The 12,000-nt window shown below is 42.2% G+C and overlaps 2 protein-coding genes across 4 annotated transcripts; both read right to left on the reverse strand.

The window, feature by feature from the left end:
• LOC138621105 (C-X-C chemokine receptor type 2-like) lies at positions 1-4,699 on the reverse strand. 2 transcript variants are annotated; one of them, XM_069698916.1, is made up of 2 exons: positions 3,813-4,699; positions 1-2,045 (listed from the first exon to the last, which is right to left on the reverse strand). In XM_069698916.1, the coding sequence occupies exon 2, from the start codon at positions 1,943-1,945 to the stop codon at positions 1,004-1,006; it is 942 nt and encodes a 313-aa protein (XP_069555017.1). In that variant the 5' UTR covers positions 1,946-2,045; positions 3,813-4,699; the 3' UTR covers positions 1-1,003. The 2 variants fall into 2 exon arrangements, with proteins under 2 accessions (XP_069555017.1, XP_069555016.1); XM_069698915.1 differs by lacking the exon at positions 3,813-4,699 and adding an exon at positions 2,782-3,211 and having other exon boundaries at positions 1-2,079.
• Positions 4,700-6,892: 2,193 nt separating this feature from the next.
• nabp1a (nucleic acid binding protein 1a) lies at positions 6,893-11,361 on the reverse strand. 2 transcript variants are annotated; one of them, XM_069698921.1, is made up of 6 exons: positions 10,640-11,361; positions 10,069-10,207; positions 9,798-9,869; positions 9,169-9,253; positions 8,777-8,846; positions 6,893-7,109 (listed from the first exon to the last, which is right to left on the reverse strand). In XM_069698921.1, the coding sequence occupies exons 1-6, from the start codon at positions 10,731-10,733 to the stop codon at positions 6,895-6,897; spliced, it is 675 nt and encodes a 224-aa protein (XP_069555022.1). In that variant the 5' UTR covers positions 10,734-11,361; the 3' UTR covers positions 6,893-6,894. The 2 variants fall into 2 exon arrangements, with proteins under 2 accessions (XP_069555022.1, XP_069555021.1); XM_069698920.1 differs by having other exon boundaries at positions 6,893-7,136.
• Between the last annotated feature and the right edge of the window lie 639 nt (positions 11,362-12,000).

The raw sequence follows: 12,000 nt of genomic DNA on the forward strand, positions 1-12,000 counted from the left end.
TTATGATGCTTATACCATGTTTAATGATGGTTTCAACTGTACAGAGACACTACATGTAAAAGACAACCAGCTGTCTTCAGTTAAATAATCAAAAAGTCAGAAAGTCATACAAAAATATGAATATTTTTCTATACAAATTCAGATGGAGCTCAGCACGGTAGGAATCATTCACAATCATTTTCACATTCTGTTCGCAAATGGGCCAGATTTGAACATTTAACACATTTAATTAACAATTGAACTCAAGATTCAATAGTTTTTCCCACAGTTTTGAATTGCCTCTCCAGCTGCTTGAAATATTCTCATGCTTGAAAAAGAATTTTGAAAGGCTTGATTTTCGCAGTTTCCTCAGTAGACATATGTGAGGAAAGAGAGGGGATTTTAATAACTAACCGCAGGTAAAAAAAAAACAAAAAAAAACCTGTTGCAGCATTTCCTGAAATGTTGACAAACCAAAGCCGAGTTAAAACAGGATGAAAGGACAAAACAAAGCTGCAAAAAGTATTTCCAAAATATTTTGTGTTTAAGGTAACTCTAAGCAAAAGATATGTAAAACTTAAAAAACATTTTAAAAAAAAAATCATTTAATTGAAGTCCTTCAAACATGTGCTGCGATATAAAAGCAGAGAACAATAAAACCTTGTATTTTGTTGTCCAAAACTTGAGATCTTGCAGTAAATACACCGACGTGATCAACTTATCTTACCACAGTGAAAGTTCTGCTGCTGTATTTTGAAAGGCATTGATGATTATATCATTGTTTGAATGCACAAAGCCTCAATAACAGCAGCAGCAATAGTTCTTTACCTTGAAGTACGAGTGCGAACAGTAGCTGCCTGTCGCCTGTAGGGGAACGTACTTGTTCCCGTACACTATTTTTTTGTTTTTTTTTAGCATAAAAGTCAAACAAACATAATGTTTCAAGCATTTTTTTTTTTTTTTTTGGTAAAAAAGAAAAAGAAAGAGTGAATGTTTAAAGGCTTAAAGTGTCCCATTGGTGTTCTCAAATAAATGTTGATGTGATTTCTGATGACAGCGAAGACCTGCTGGCTCTCGTCCCTGACGCTCTGTCCACGATGCCCACGTTCTTCATGACCTGCAGCAGCCTCTTCCTGAACTTCTCGCCCACAAACGCGTACAGCACTGGGTTTACACAGCTGTGAAGCAGGCCCAGGCTCTGGGTGGCAAACATGGCCCGATCCACCGCCATCCTCGCCGGGCAACGGTAGGGCACCAGCTTTGTCCTGAAAAACGTGTCTGCCATCACCGCAATGTGGTACGGCGTCCAACAAAGCAGGAAGGCGACGACCACGAACACGATCACCTTCATGGCCCGTTGCCGCTGAAACCCCCTGCGGATGTGAAGGAGGCGCCTGATGGTTATTCCGTAAGAGGGCAGCATGATGGCCAGGGGGATGACAAAACCCAAAGTGTGGCGACAAATTCTGGTGGCCAGCCGCCACTCGTCAGCGTTGCTGGAGTCGTATTTCTCGGTGCACACTATGTGGCTCGAGTTTTGAGAACGGAAAGAAGAACTGAACAAGCCCGGCAGAGAAAAAAGCGCTCCGACAGCCCAGACAGCAGCACAAACTCCCCAGCTGACCCGCTGGCGGTCGGTCTTGCGCGTCTCCATGGCTCGTACGATCACCAGGTAACGGTCCATACTGATGCAAGTCAGGAAGAGGATGCTCGAGTAGAAGCTCAGCTCTTGGAGGACGGTGACCATTTTGCACATCGCATCTCCAAACACCCAGCCTTGCGTAACAGCGGTCGCCCAGAACGGGAGGGTGACGGCCAGCAGAAGGTCGGCGACCGTCAGGTGGAGGAGGTAGAGGTCGGAGGGGAGCAGCGGCTGCTTGTTAAGGACAATCACGAGCCCCACTATCAGGTTTCCGGGAATCGCCAACAGGAAGACGGTGACGTAAAATGCGCTGACTGCATACATCGCAACGTCTGGGATGGCCGTGGCGCCGCAGGGCTCCGTGGCGGGATCCCAGTAAAACTCGGATTCATTGTAAGTGAAGTTGAGTTCGTCGTAAATTGAGCTAAAGTTGAACGTAAAAGAAGATGTGTTTGGATCTGAGGACAAAAAAAAAAAAAAAATCAAGACTGAATGTTAGACCACCCCCCAAAAAAAAAAAAAAAAAAAAAAAAAAGCATTTAATTTCCTGTTACATCTTAAAACTAACATTGACAAAGCATTTTCAGTCAGAGCCCCCCCACCCCCCAAGTTATGGAAGGAGCTGCCTGAGGAAATAAAGGTCTGCAGTCAGTGACATCTTTTAAATCTCTTCTTAAACATACTTTTATCGGAGACCCTTAATAATAACGATGAACTTTATTTGTATAGCGCTTTTCTAAACTACAGTTACAAAGTGCTTCACATACAATAAGCCATTAAAATGAAACTACAAGTGAATTGTAACAAGCCTTAGCAACACAATGAGCGTACAGAGCAACGACAAAAACGAATTAAAACAGGGTATAAAAGAAACGAGTTGAGCACTAAAATCAACTGAAATCAGCAGATTTTCGTTGATTTGCGTTGTCAGGACTCGTTACAATTCACTTGTAGTTTCGTTTTAATGGCTTATTGTACGTGAAGCACTTTGTAACTGAAGTTCAGAAAAGCGCTACACAAAGAAAGTGTGTTATTTTTATGACATATTTTACAAAGGTATGAAGGGGTACAAATGCTCCAACTGCCTGTTTGCTAAGAATACGCGCATCAAAAATAAATCAGTACATGCGCATTGTATTTCTAAGGATGAAACTACTCACCAGTCATCGTGGTGTCTTCTTCGCGGGAGGCTCTGAGTTTATGTCACAAGGAGACAAAGAACAAACACTGTATGTCTCTACACCCCTCCCACCAAAGCCTCATACATGCAGATTAGGATTTGCTCAAGAATTCAAACAGGGAGGTGTCCGTTTCCAATCCTATTTTGGATTTATGCAGTGGATACTACCCTTAGTAATATTTCATTTTACCGTAATATATAACGGGTTTTTTTTCATTGTTGGTTCAATTTTTTTTTTTTTTTTTGGGCTGAATTTTTGTTTATGCATCAATATGAACTATTTTTCATAGTCATTGTTTGTTTATTCCAAAACAACAGTGCTTCCCCCTTTAACAAACCCAAGACATGTTATGAATCATTGGCATCATGAGATCTGCTGTCACACTGCGTGCAAAATTGAAAGAGAAAGCATGAGGTTTACCGATTCAAAACAAACGACAAAACGGATGAAAAAAAAGGTGCTCAAGAACTGCAGTATACTAGAAGTGTTAAACTCACATTGTTATTTCAGTTTAGCCTGGTCCTCAGTTTTGTAACATGGATCCTGTTTATTTGTTAACCTATCGTTCATATAGGGAACGAATATATATTACCCTACATGCATACAAAAATAAAGATGATCCCATGCGCAATTCTTCCATACATTTTAGAAATATTAAATATCTTGATTCGTTATAAAGTCATTGAAACGGGCTGAACCCTCTATGTTGACATCTGAGAGCGCAGTGAAATTTGAAATATCATAGACCACATGATGAAACCACGCTTCCGCTTGATTACTGCCGCTGAGGAAGTTCCCAGCTCATGACACGCATCCCAGTTGACACATGAGCGCCGAGCATCACGTCCTGCCGCACTTCTCGTGTGTTTCAACTTCCAGTGTCACAAGTGTTTTGTTTTTATTCTAAACTCCAGCGGAAGTCCGTAAACGCGTTTTCAGCATATGATCCCTGTGGGATTGTGAAAAAAAAAAAAAAAAAAAAAATCATAAAAAATGATCGAGATAAATACCAATAGTGATTTCTGGTTGTAGCACTTTAAAAAAGTGTTTCGCAAAGACGTCAACACCAAGAGAGAAGAGAGAGAGAGAAAAAAAAGGTACATAATACAGAAATAATAAGGGATGTTTAAACATGGTTGTACTAGAACACTAAAAACATGAAACAAAAAGATTATTAAAAGAATGCACTTCTGAAAGAGGATATTTCTAACAGAGATTTTAAGAGAGGAAAAATAGTCGTCAGCCTTGAACATTAACAGATCTCTGCTGGAGGACGTCGGGCTGCAATCAGGCTCGAAAGGGATTAGCATATCAGAGATGTAATCAGGGGCCAACCCTCAAGTGTGCCTTCAAAATAAACCATTGAATTTATTAAAAAAAAAAAAAAAAAATCAGTTCTAAACCAGTGCAGATTTCGAAAATTGGTATAATGTGAATTAGTTCATTGGATTTAAAAAAAAAAGAAAGCATTCTTGCTGCAGTAGTTTTGACAAGTTAAAAGTTTGGACAGACGGGGAATCCAGAAAGTTACAATCATCCTGTAGTTGAAAGTGCGGTTGAAAGGATGTCGTTTTTGAAATATTACTGAAGTGCAGGAAACAAGACCGGTCAAGACAGTTCGCTGTCAAAGACGACACCGAAATTCCTGCACTTGGTTTTAATGGAGGAGGATAAGAGAACATTAATGGGGGGGCAAATGTGCTCATCGGAGAGTCTGAACTTGTCATAATAGCCTCTAAATTTAACAGTTCAACTGTAGGGAAAAGTCTTTTATGAATATCAGTTTTAAACGCCTGTAAGACAGGATTGTATTTTGCGTGTCGTTTTGATGGGAGTTAATAAGAAATAGATCTGGGAGACATCTGCAAAAAAAAAAAAGGAAATTGATACAGTGCTTGTCAAAAGTCTTTTTTTTTTTTAAAGGATGGGTCAAAGGTCGACTTTTTGAAAAAGGCTTGAAGTGTAGCTGAAATATTCAGGCACTTGACCGCATGAGAGTGAGGATTTCTTTAAAGAAGTGAGGTGAAAGAATGGGAGAGGATTTTCAATCTAGTAGCTAACATTGCTTAGATGTGCTGTAAAAAGGTGCGGTGTATTTTGTAACGTCGTGAGGAGTGTCGGGTAATTGCTTTCCCCGACAGCCTGAACGGTGTACGAGAAGTAAAACGGTGAAAATTCTTCAAATGAATCAGCGAAAGACTCAAGAGGTTGGGGAGGGTTTGTTGTGCCAAAGAAACTAAAGAGAATTTAGATAAGAGCATTTTTAACTACCTCGTCATATTTTTTATGAGAATCTCAGCCTTAAATGTTTTTGTTTTTGGCTAAATGTCACATTAGGAATGGCTTTTGGAAAGCATTCGCTATAAAAAAAAAAAAATGTTCCCAAAGCTCTATTTCAGTCCTCACGTCCTCACAGACGAAGCAGTAGGACAGATGGGTTCGTGTCTGCTCGTCCCTACTTGGCCACTTCTAAACTACTCGAAAATGTTGCTCCACTTGCGGTCCACCCACAGAACAGAGACGCTTTCAGACTAACTAGATGCCTTTGTGCAATTTAAAAAATCTGCGCCACATGTACAATAATCTCATTCAAAAGCTATTTTCATCCTTGGATGATTGGTTGGGGGAAAAAAAAAAAAAAAAAAAAGCGCAAGTGAAAAGGGGCGACTTTAACATCCAGAAGAGCCATAATGTTTAGGTGCTTGGTGCAACAAAGGACATGAAGAAAAGCAGGATTTGGTTGAGTGCAGCGCATCGTTTCAAACTATAACAATGCAAATGCTTTCGGGCTCAAAAAAAAAGAAAGAAGAAGAAGAAGAAAAAAAAAAAGAAAGTGTAATTTGTTTTCCTAGGCACTAGGTGGTGCTGTAGAATGAAATGCTTGGCTAGTAACAGCAAGGGGCTCTAGGTGGCAGTTCACAGCATGGCAGGCGTTTAAGGGCTGATTTGTATTCAAACTTCTCCACAAATGTTCTGACGTACGAAGGCGAACTGAAAGGTTTTCACCAACGCCGGCAGAAGAAATGATCTCCACACAAGGTCTTTGCATGTAAAGGTAAAAAAAAAAAAAAGAAAAAATCTTCTTGCCATATCTCTATAAAAGGCTGCTTACGTGCAGTATAGCCAACATGACGTATATTTTATTGATATTTGTTGTAACTTAAGTTCTCAAGCAGACAACAGAAACCCCAAAATGCGGCAGCGAAATTGCTCTAAAATATATTTGGTGAACCATTTTGCCCGTTTTTAAGTGGTCCCACCTCCATTAAGGTACAGCTGATGGCAAACAAGAGAGAAAAAACAAAAAAAAAACATGAAAACAAAAACAAACAAAACAAAAAAACCTGTTTAATATCAATCTACCTACCTGTCGTTAAAATTTCAAAACTAACACCTTTGCTTTCACAGAGTCACTTCGGATACAGTTTGGTTAAGAGAGGGAAGACCCTTAGAAGAATTTCACTTGGGCGTTCAGTCCAAGAACTCCACAACAACTTAAGGCCTTTTTCCACTAAAAAAAATAAAAAATACAAAACAACAACAACAAAAAAAAACAAAGCAGAAACTGATTTCCTGATTTAAAATGACAAGCCTCAACATAAATTAAGAGAAGAAAGTGCATCGAGTGTTCAAGTAGGGTGTGTAGTTTGAGGGAACATAAGACAGGGAGGGAGGGAGGGAGGGGGGTGAGGGCGCGTCAGGTTGGGTGCGTGGGGAAGGTAACACTGGCACAGAACTGGCAAAATTTGCAGTGAGATTCAGAGGATGTGGGTGCAGGCCGAGAAGCTTACCACAACTCAAACCACCGGGCCTCCATCGATGACGCAGGGAAGTCCCGGCGTAGACGCGAGCACGCTGGGCTGCTCAGCGAGAGCGCCGCGCGCGATAAAAACGACACATCTGACTACGTCAGCCTGTATAAAATGTATGCAAGTAGTCCCTAACGTGGTCGTTTTGAAAAGCCGTGATGGAGAAGGGGGGCAGACGGGGTTAAGGAGGAGCCGGGGGGGTGGGGGGGAATCGGGATGTCCATAGTTTTTTTTTTTTTTTCCTTCCCCGTCCCCTCCACATGATCCCCCCTCATCCCCAATTTCATCTTTTGGCACGTCGCGGGTCCCTGCCGTTGCTAATGGTAACTGAGGACTTTGTGGCTGCCGGGGGTCCAGCAGCGGTGACCGGAGGCGCTCCGTTGCCAGGAGACCGACCGTTGGGTCGCCCGACGCTCCCAAACGCGGGGTCGCGGGGCGCGCCGCCGGCTGCTGGGTTGTTGTTGTTGTTGTTGCCGAACGGCGGCATGGCACCGTTACCTGCGGGTTGAGAAGTCCAATTAGGTCCTCACACTAAAAAACTGGCAAGTTAAAGCATTTCATCCTTGATGTGATCATTTTCACAAAAGTAAAATAAAAAATAAATAAATAAATAAAAAAAACATAAGTATAAATAAAGGTTTTTATTAACTGATTGAATGCACCCCCCCCCCCCCCCTGTTCTTTTAGCTTTAACGTTTCTGAAGCGCTACTACCTTTTTTTTTTTTTTTTCACTCCTCCAACATTTACATGACAGAACTGAATGTGATTAACTTCGTGTCTCTTCACTCCTGTAGTTTGTGTCCCCCCCCCCCCCCCCCCTCTCTCTCTCTCCGGGCATCTCCGACTCCGGAGCTGCATGTTCCTGGTTTGCAGCGACCGGTCTCAAAGTGTTTACTGTTTTGTCGTGTCCCCTGCGCCTTTCCCTTTCCGCTCTCCCCTCACCCAACAGGTGGAGGCAGATGGTCGCCCACCTTGAGTGCGGTTCTGTCGGGAGGTTTCTTCCTGTTAAAAAGGAAGGTTATTCTCTCTCTCTCTCTCTGTGTAGCCAAGTGCTTGCTTCAAGGGGATTTATGGGCTTTCTCTCAGTTATATTGTACGGCCTCACCCGTGTTCTCTAAAGTGGACTGAGATTAGCTCTGATTTGAATCCATCCATTCCTTTTTTTTTTCCTCGATCATTTTTTATTTGATACACTTTATTAATCCCCGAGGGGAAATTTCTTCACTACAGCAGGGGGGCTCTCAGGGGGGGGGAGATGCTGCAGCAGGCTGCCACTAGAGCGGCGCCAGGTAACCCGACCTGAGGTGCATGTTTTTGGACGATGGGAGGAAGCCGGAGAACCCGGAGAGAACCCACGCAAGCACAGGGAGAACATGCAAACTCCGCACAGAAAGGCCCAGGACCGGATTCGAACCCGGAACCTTTTTTGCTGTGAGGTGACAGTGCTAACCACTGCACCACCGTTTTGTCCACGTTCAAACCTCTACTCAAAACCCACCTTTTCAGAGCTGCTTTTAAATGCGACTGACATTGTGCCATATATTCGCGTGTGTTATGTTGATCATTTTAACCTGGAAAGCACATTTGAGGATCTTGGAAAGCGCCATACAAATAAAATGAATTATTATTATTATTATTTTCAAATCAATCTATCAAGCTATCTCTATAAAACTGAACTGAAATTAATTCTGCCAATTTATAAAACAATTTCGATTACCAATGTGTACAAATTATGCTACATAAATAAACTTGCCTTTGGATTCAGGGTCCCAGTATTGTGCACTGACTCAGTGTCACACTGCCAAGGCTTATTGAGACACAGAGGCATTGACAAAGGCATTAATAACATCTGTACTTCACCTACATTGACAAGTCAAATTGTGTGCTGGCAAAAAGCCCCACGGTGTCACCTGCCCACATTAAAAGAAACTCAAGCAATGAGTGTCTCGTGTCAAATTTGAATTAAAAAAAAAAAAAAAAAGAAAAAAGGCAGCTATACAGTGGCTTTGTGAGACCTTCACGTCATTTCATTTGATCAATCAAAAATACGTTGTATGAATGCAAACGTTAAGATTTGTTGAGAGTACGTAGCGAGTGTAATATTGTACGGAGCATGCACAACTCTGCCGGTGGTTTGTTTGAATAAAAGGGAAATGTTACTGACCTGGTGGGGCAGGTGTACCTGAATTCTGATTGGGCGGAGAGTTTCCCCTCTGGTTCTGGTCAGGCTTACCCTGTTGAGGGGGAGGGGGGGGGAGGACAATGTCACCTTTAACACAGTTCCACTGTGGATACAGCAGAGAAGGACAAATGCACAAATTTAATAAAAAAAAAAAAAAAAAAAAGAGTTTGACAAACAAGTCAAAACACAAGCGGGTCCAGAACTGGTCTTCCAAAAAATGATCGGTTAAAACGTGGACAGCAGATTTGAGTTCTTCAGAGGACGTCCTTACTGGAGTGAGAACATCGGTGACCACAGTGCTGTGACTTACGATCTGCACCCACTCTGGAGGAGATGGCACATTTGTTGACAGCGGGTTTTAAATGGCTACTCACAGACTTGTTTTGCTGGTTCGTTTGGGTTAGCAGCTCTGGGTTTGGTTCGCTGAAGTTGGGCACTTCTGAATACACCATGCAGAACCTACAAAAGACACTCGTACTTTAACATAACATTGTTCGGTTTGGGATGAAAGTTGTATTGCACTCGTCATAGTCTCATTTTTTTTTTAACTATTATTATTATTTTATCAAAAGAACCATAAAAGCCAGAGTAAATATGATTTCTTCCCTTTAAATGTAAAAGTAAAAGTACTGGTTTGGTCTCTGTGACTAATGTATTAATATACATGACATCATTAGACTGTTAATACTGAAGCATCAGTGTGTAAGCAGTGTGAAAGTGCTCAGTCTGATACAGGAACCGGTTTGAACTACTTTATAACCAGTTTTTTGAAGGATATCAGAATGAAAAAAAAAAAAAAAAAAAAAGGGGGGTTAACATGAATCTTTAACATGTTGTATTGTAAAAGCTTGTTGCAGCACTTGAGTAAATGTACTTGGTTACTTTTCACCAGCACTAAACTTGAACAAAAAGCCCAGGTGTTTTATAAAGGAGGGGGGTAGGGGGGGGGGGTGTATGCAACTACAAGTACTTAAGTATAAATAGATATGTGGCAGCTACTCACTCTCCAATCTTCTGAAGATCCCCTCCTCTTCCAGTGTACAGGGTCAGACAGCCTTTCCATATGGACGCATACCTGACAGAAATCACATGTCACAAACGGGGACAAACATGCAACTACAAATCCTGAACGTCAAGAAAAAAGAAAAAAAAAACTTGTACAGGTCTGTCACCACTAAATGTGAGTATTTACATACGGACACACAGCAGATTTAAAAATAAACCCAGTAGTAGTGCTGATGTCACTTCGCCTTGCACGGGACACCCAGTCCTACCCTCTGGTCAGCTTGATGATGTCCCCCGGCTGAATCAGGGTTCCCAGTTCGTCCCAAACGGAGATGGCTATGCTCCCGCTCTTGTCTGCAACCTTGCACGAGCGCACCTCGTGGCCATCTTTCGTTTTCGTGACTCGTCCTAATAACACAAAACAACAAGGAGTTCGAGGAGGAGGAGGAGGAGGGGGGGACAGGGGGACAGGACAACCGTATTAAAACCACTATTATAACTATAAAATGACCAAATGTAGATATTAACGTCATGATAGAAACACTGTTGATGGTGTTCAACTGAGAGTTCACTTGGCTGGTCACTTTAAGAACAAGAGTTGATGGAGAGAGAGAGAGGGGGACGGGGGACGGAGAGAGACACAGAGACAGAGAGAGAGACACAGAGACAGAGAGAGAGAGACAGAGAGAGGGGGAGAGAGACACAGAGACAGAGAGAGAGAGACACAGAGAGACAGAGACACAGAGAGAGACGGAGAGAGACAGAGACAGAGACAGAGAGAGAGAGAGAGACAGAGAGAGCTTTAGCTTAGCTTTAGCCTCTCTCTCTCTAACTACTCACCTATTTCCAAAACGATGAAAACGATGTTTAAATTTTTCGAGCCGGGCTTCACGTCCTTGATGAGGAACACGGCCTCGTTTGTCGGGGCCGCCATCTGTAGTCTGGAGGACCGACGACACGAGGACACGAGCTGGTCCTGATGGACAGATATTTACTTTAGCTTCAGCTCGGCTAACCGATTAGCACGTTAGCCAAATGCTAACCAAGCTACTTCCCACACTAACTTTACCTCGACGGTTATGTTAGAAACAAAAAAGGCTGGTTTTCTTTAGACTATCGACTACATTCAAGGTGATCAAAAACAAACACCAAAAAGACAGCAGCTCACCGAGCCTCTCAGCGGGACGACTTTAACTCGCTCGGTCGCTTTTACTGAGGAACACTCGGCTAGCTCGCCGTTAGCTGCCCGCGTTCAACGTCCCAGAAACACGAGTCTCGTTCACCGCGACGATCATCACCACGACGGCGGCTTCATCCTCCACCAACCCCGGGGAGGACCGCGGCGGTGCGGCCGGTCGGAGACGTGTTCACAGGTGTGATTTGGTCAAAACGAGCCGATCGACCTCATTTCCTTTGTGTGGCTCTAGTTCGTAACAAGGTGAACACCTAACGACGCAATCTGTCTCGAAAGGCCCGATGATTTATATCTAAAGAATATTAAAGCCTGTTTATTTGTTTAACGAGCCGAGCTGGTGATGATCACTCTCTCTGCTCCTCCCTCCTTCAATGATGCCCCGAAAACTACGTCAGCGTGGACTGCCGGTAAAATTTATCTAAGTCGGGCAGTTCCATTATCCTACATCAGGGGGGGGGGGGTTATCCGTAGAGATTTCCTTTGATATCTTTTTTTTTATATATATAGAAACGAGTCCGAGTATATTGCTAATTTATCCGACTTTTATTACTTGAAGTATATATTCAAGCCACAAATGTCTGCAGATAATATTCCCACTTTTTTTTTTTTTTTTTTTTAGTTCAGGAGGAAAGCGGTTGGTTTGTACCAAGCAGATCCCGTTCACAAACAACGCGAGAAGAGATCATAATGTGAGAGTTCAGTGTACCAAAAACAAAAAATATAAGAATGATGATGATGGTGTAATTATTTTTATTTTTTTTAAAGATGTAACTCAATTCACAAGCTTTAGATAGCTCAGCTAGTCCTTTTTGTTTTGCAATCAATGCCTGTTTCAACAGACAGACTCCGAGTGGTTGGGCGTAAAAACACGTTTAAATAGTAGGTAAACAGCAGTTATTGTGAATGTGTAAATCACACAATAAAACATTGGTGAACGTCCAAATCTATTGAGCTTGTTTTGTGATTCAAAAGAGCTGCAAAAGAAAAAAAAAAAAAAAAAAAACTT

The sequence above is a fragment of the Brachyistius frenatus genome, unplaced genomic scaffold, assembly GCF_029030835.1.
Source record: "Brachyistius frenatus isolate BFR_SWC_R1_liver_20210118 unplaced genomic scaffold, ASM2903083v1 Contig_28, whole genome shotgun sequence".
Taxonomy (NCBI): Eukaryota; Metazoa; Chordata; class Actinopteri; family Embiotocidae; genus Brachyistius; species Brachyistius frenatus.